The 6,930-nt window shown below is 42.6% G+C and overlaps 1 protein-coding gene across 1 annotated transcript in view; it reads left to right on the plus strand.

Moving 5' to 3' along the window:
* Nucleotides 1-212: 212 nt before the first annotated feature.
* LOC145391028 (uncharacterized) overlaps nucleotides 213-6,930 on the plus strand; it is a 129,587-nt gene continuing 122,869 nt past the window's right edge. Inside the window, exons 1-2 of the mRNA XM_080265761.1 lie at nucleotides 213-435; nucleotides 1,553-1,681. Of these exons, the coding sequence (XP_080121887.1) occupies nucleotides 213-435; nucleotides 1,553-1,681 (352 nt within the window). The remainder of the gene's footprint in view (nucleotides 436-1,552; nucleotides 1,682-6,930) is intronic.

The following is a 6,930-nucleotide window of genomic DNA, read 5'->3' on the forward strand; positions in this document are numbered from 1 at the left end:
GAGGTCATAAGTAGAGTGAACAGTGGAATCGAAAATAAAACTGACCACGAGTGAGGGGCGGTGAAAATAAAGTGTGTGACGGTGAAGTGTGGGCGTCTGGATGATACCCCAAGCCCGCCCATGGTAGCTGAAAGTGGGCGTGTTTGTGGGCGGGAGTGAGTGGGAGGGGAACTTAAAAATAGAACCATGGAAGCTAGTTACAGTGAGGTGTGATGGTGCGTGGGGTGAGAAGAGCGCTGTGGGTGTGGGTGCTGGGTGTGGGCGTGGGTGTGGGCGCGCAGGAGGATGTGGGCGGGGGTGTGGACGGGTCTGGGTGCAGCTGTGGCGGGAGTATAGCCGCTGCTGTACTGCTGACTCTGCTGCTAACTCTGCTGGCTGCTGCTCTCACCTACTGCTGCTGGAGACGGTACTGCCGCACACAACATGGGAGCCAAGGTCGGTCATACCCACTCCCTCGTTCTCTCTCACTATCTCTAATTCTCTCTCACATGCTTGCTCTGTCACACACACACACACACACACACACACACACACACACACACACACACACACACACACACACACACACACACACACACACACACACACACACACACACACACACACACACACACACACACACACACACACACACACACACACACACACACACACACACACACACACACACACACACACACACACACACACACACACACACACACACACACACACACACACACACACACACACACACACACACACACACACACACACACACACACACACACACACACACACACACACACACACACACACACACACACACACACACACACACACACACACACACACACACACACACACACACACACACACACACACACACACACACACACACACACACACACACACACACACACACACACACACACACACACACACACACACACACACACACACACACACACACACACACACACACACACACACACACACACACACACACACACACACACACACACACACACACACACACACACACACACACACACACACACACACACACACACACACACACACACACACACACACACACACACACACACACACACACACACACTAACATATTCTTTCATATTCATTCACTGAGTGGGACTCCTTCACTCTCATACAGTTACTGTCACACTTATACATCCTGTTTCTCCCCCTCACACTCACTAACACATTCACATTCACCAGTAAATCTCACTTACTCTCACTTACTCACTCATTGTCTCATTCACTCACTTTTACTCTCATTCATCACATTTTTTTTTTTCTCACTCACCATCATTATCACACACTGTCACACTCCCTCACTCACACTCTCCACAATACATACTGCCGGTTCGTTTACATGATCAGGTCGCGGAGCACGCTTCACGTCAGTTTCGAAGCACGGTGACGAAACACACTATAAACAGTGACACAGAAACAGGGACGGTGTTTTAATGAGGTGATGCAGGGACTTATGCTGTTGGCACTGGAACTCTTCTGACAATGCCATTCAGCACTGATACTCTCCTGACAGTGCCACCTAGTAATGCCACCTTCGTGACAGTGCCACTTCATACTACTACTCCTCTGACAGTGCCATTTAGTACTGCCACACTCCAGACAGTGCCACTCGTCACTGCCACCTTGCTGACAGTGCCAATCGGTACTGCCATTTTGCTGACATACAGTTTCCTGACTGTGGCCTCCTGACATTGTCACTCAAGTTTGACACTTGGCATTGACAGTACAGTCACTGACATTTTAATCAGTACCACTTATCTGAAAGTGTCACTCCTGACAGTACCACTCATACGCCTCCTCTGATGGTACCACTCAGATGTCACTTCTAACAGTATCATTTCTGATTATCACTCCTCTGACACTTGAAATACGCCGCCGCTGACACTGCCACTCTTCCCACGGTGCCATCTAGAACTACCTCACTCCAGACACTTACACTACCGACAGTGCCACCTGGGCCTGCCAGTCTCCTGATACAGCCGACAGTTGACGCTAATGGCATTACTGCAATAAATACGGCTTGTTGTACTTATTATTATGTAAGTGACTGTACTGATACTTTATGGCACTGCTGACACTGTATGGCAACGATGACAAATGACAAATAGGACACTAGGGCACTGCAAACAGAATTGTTGTTTTGGAAATGCTGCTAGTACTTGACTTAACTGACACCATGACACTTCCGACTGGCACTGCTGACACTGTTATGATATTGTGGTGCAAATGACACTTACCACAATGACACTGATTTCGATACTGACACTGTGGCACTGCTGACACTACAGACACTATGGCGCTGCTGACACGATAGACATTATGACACTGCTGACACTGTGGCACTGCTGACATCTTATAGTACTGCTGATTTCACTGGAACTTTGATACTGACCATTTACGACACTATGACACTGCTATTTTATGGTTCTGCTGGCACTGGCACTGCTGTTTAATGGTTCCGCTAACACTGGCACTGCTATTTTATGGTTCTGCTGATACTGGCACTGCTGTTTTATGGTTCCGCTGACACTAATAACACATTCTGGCACAGCTGACACTACTGGCACTAACTGGCACTGCTGATAACTAACGCTTGATAGCAATTACACTCAATTCTTTATAACACTCGCAAATCTATGGCACTGCTGACGTGTGGCACTGCTGAAATTGGCACTAATAACAATGGCACTGTTTACGGTACTGAGACTAATGACAGCAAACTACTGATGTTTTTTTGACACTGATGAAACGTTTGACACTATAGTTTTATGGTACGAAAAAATCTTATTACTATAGCCCTTCTGACACTAAATGACACGGCTGACACGATTTTATGACACCTCTAGTAAGACTGTGGCGACTGCTGACACCGTGGCACAAATGACACTATGACTATTAACACTGACACTATGACACCTATCCCTTTGATGCAGGTGTATTTTGATTTTATTTATTTATTTATTTATTTTGCTACCCTCAGACGATTTTGTTCCACTCTTGACAGATTTATCGTACTGAAGGGGTGAGACATATCAAATAATCTCATCACTGTGAGTGTGTGTGTGGGGGGGGTGTTTACAAATCGTCTGGTGGTAGAATAAGAAAAGAATCGTCCTCAAACTGAAGAGGTTAATTTTACCACTGACACTATAAATACTTGTAACACTGTTGCACTTTTGACACTATGGCACTCCTGACACTTCATGGCACTCATGGCACTGTATGACACTCCTGATATTTTTTGGCACTCCTGGCACTGTATTGCACTCTTGACTCTGCAATGCATTCTTGACTCTGTATTGCACTCCTGACACTTGGCACTCTTGAGATGGTATGGCCGTCTTGACATTTTGTGGCACTTATGACACTTTATGGCACTCCCGACACTTTGTGGCACTCCTAACTTTATGGCACTTGACACATTACGGCACTCTGACACTTTTTAGCATTTCTGACACTATGACACTCCTGACACTGTGGCACTCTTGACATTGTATGACACTCCTGACACTTTATGACACTCCTGACACTATGACACCCCCACACTTTACTGCACATCTTACATTTTATGCCAATTCTGACACTTTCTGGCATTGCTGACAATAATATCTATGACACTAAAACACTTGACAAAGAACCGTGCTGACTCAACCAACACCTCATATTGTTGACATAGATGAAATTGCTGACATAGACAACACTAAACACATTGCTAACTTTGCTGACATTCCTGACACAAAGCATCTCACAACACTGCTGACACATGAAGAACGTCTCATCTCCCTCCCCGCATTCTTTCACCAATTTCACTTTTATAAATCACGAAAAAAAAAAAATCTACACTCCATAAAGCTTAATATTAACTTCATATATGTATTTTCTGTGTATTGTGAAAGATATATACTCCTTTTATTTGAACTTGGCCCAGATTTTCCTCCTTTTCTAGGTTTTATTTTCCACGAGGCTTAATGGCAGAAAAACAGTGTGCTGCGGTTCTACATCCTTTCCATAGCACTTTTTCGTGACTAGCATCATATTCTAGTGTTAACCTCTTGCTACAAATCAGCATTCAAGATGGAGAGATGGTAATTTTAGGCCAGGTTAGAATAAAAAGAGTATAGTATAAGTAACGTTTTTCTTTTATATTTGTACAGCATGATGCCTATTGTTTACGTATGAGTATGACGCTAATTAATTATAGTTTTTCGAAATTATTTATATGATTTATTTGTAAGAGTTCTCCCACCCTTATTGGACGGAGATAATTGTTGATCTCGTCCTTTTGCTTTTATTTAGCTTTTCTCTTCTTTTTTTTTTTCTGTTTATCTTCTATTCTTATTTTTTCTGTTTATCTATACAGTGTTTCCATTGTTCCGAATTTTCATTTTTTATCATATTTTATATCTTGCCTATTTTTTTTATACTGTGCTTTTATTTATTTTTTTTTTATCTTGTTTATGTATGTTTATTTATTTATCATATTTATTTTATTATTTATCTTTGTTTATCTAGTTTATTTACCTTATTTATTATTTTGTTTATTTATCTTATTTTTTATCCTATTTATTATTTTACATTTTATCATTTCCTTTTGTATTTTGTATTTTTAGTTCCCTCACTTTCTGATTCCATTTTTTTTCCTTTATTTCATTTCAATCACTGCATTTACTGATTAGATAAGTACCGGCATTAATATTTTGATTATTGGTCTTTCTTTATTTCTGTTTATATATTTCTTTAACATTTCAGTTTTTTAAATTCTGGGTTGGACTGTATATACATTTTTTTCATTCTCTTCATTCCGATTACTGTTTCTTTTCTTTTGTTAATTATTATTTTAACGTCTGGTGGTTTTGTTGCTCTTTTAAGTACGTATAAAATTATAATTATATTGCTATTTTCATTTGTGTCATATTTTACTGCTGTATCACAACATATCGTGGGAACTGCACTAATTTGCTTTCATGGGAAAATTTGTACATGTGCCTTGTTTTAGGTGTGTGTGTGTGTGTGTGTGTGTGTGTGTGTGTGTGTGTGTGTGTGTGTGTGTGTGTGTGTGTGTGAGGTTTGGTGAGGGGCGGGAATACTGAATCAAGCATACATTACATACATACATATTTACATACATAACACTCACAGAGACTCCCAGGCCAGAGCAGAACATTAGATACATACTTATATACATACCTGCACATAAATATTTAATACAGGCGCACTATAGTTCGTTTACGCTAACTTGGTGCAGATTTTCGTCCTTGTGCAGCTTATTTCACATACCAAACTCACATCCCTCTTCTGTTCAGCTTCCTAGTGCAAAAGTTAACTGTTACTCCCAGTCCTTTATTCATGCAACAGGTCAACTCTGGAACTATCATCCTCTGTCTGTATTTCCCACTGCTTATGACCTCCAGTCTTTTAAACGCAGTGTGTCCAGGCATCTCGAAATGAACGGATCTTGAAATTGGCTCTTTTTTTTTTTTTTAATGGAGGGAACAGTCGCGGTTTTTCAGCCTTTGGTTCTTTCTTCCTTGCATGAAAAAAATTCGTAGTGCCGAAATTGCTGTATATATGGTACCATTTGCTCTTCCGGGACGGCCTCTGAGCCACAAGGATGTTATTTAAGTGCATGACGAGTATATGACTATATGCTTAGAATATTGTAAGGGTGGGTGCGGCTAGCAAATGTGTCCTTGATCTTGTCTTTGTATTATGCATATGTCTGAGTCCGTGTGTATGTGCGTGAATGATAATGTGCGTATTAGTGGTCACCTTTGTGTCTGTGTACTAATGTGCGTAGGATGTACATTATGTGTGTACGTGTATGTACCTCCGTACGTAGGATGAACGTGTGTGTGTGTGTGTGTGTGTGTGTGTGTGTGTGTGTGTGTGTGTGTGTGTGTGTGTGTGTGTGTGTACATCTTGCACTTAGTGTACATGTATCTGTGCCTACGGTACGTAATTATGTCTCATTGTGTGTATGTGTGTGTGTACTTCCGTTTCTTTGGTGTATATTGTGTTCTTCCCTGTGTGTGTGTGTGTGTGTGTGTGTGTGTGTGTGTGTGTGTGTGTGTGTGTGTGTGGCGTTTCCGTTGACCTTTGAAGGCACGTCGATTTGGGGAGGGAGGGGGAGGGGAGGGGGAAGGGAAGGGGGAGAGGAAGACGGGGAGGAGGAGACAAGGTATAGGAAAGGAAGGGGAGGGAGGGGAGGGGATGGGGGTGGGGGGAGGGGAGAAGGAGACTGAAAGGAAGAAATGGAGGGGGTAGAGTAGGGAGGGGGAGGGGGAGGGGGAGGAGAAGCACGGGGGGGGTAAGGGAGGTGTAGGAAGGGAAGATAAAGGGAGGGAAGGAGGAGGAAGGAGAGGGGAAAGGATGGAGTGGAGAGAATGGTAAGATGGAAGAGAGAGAGAGAGAGAGAGAGAGAGAGAGAGAGAGAGAGAGAGAGAGAGAGAGAGACCGATATAAGGAAAAGGGGAAAATGAAAGATAATAAAAAGGTAGAGGAAAAATAGCCAAAAATACATTGTAATGAGAAATGGTGGTAGTTGTGGTAGAAGATGGTGGTGGTAGTTGTGGTGGAAAGTGGTGGTGGTGGTGGTTGTGGTAGGAGATGGTGGTATAGTAACTGTGGTGGTAGTTGTGGCTGGCTATATAGTGGTGGTGGTAGTTGTGGTAGGAGGTTGTGGTAGTATTTGTGTCAGATGGTAGTTGTGGTAGATGGTACTAGTTAATATAGCTATGGATCGTGGTAGTGTGACTGATCATAGAGGTAGTTGTAGTAATGGTAGTGGGAAAATGGTAGTTACAGTAGTAGTAGTAGTAGTAGTAGTAGTAGTGGTAGTTAAAGTAGTTCTTGTAATAGTGGTAATGAGTAGAGGTAGAGAAGTAGTGTTAG

The sequence above is a fragment of the Coenobita brevimanus genome, chromosome 16 (genome assembly GCF_032717465.1).
Source record: "Coenobita brevimanus isolate Jiangsu-jjx chromosome 16, ASM3271746v2, whole genome shotgun sequence".
Classification (NCBI taxonomy): Eukaryota; Metazoa; Arthropoda; class Malacostraca; order Decapoda; family Coenobitidae; genus Coenobita; species Coenobita brevimanus.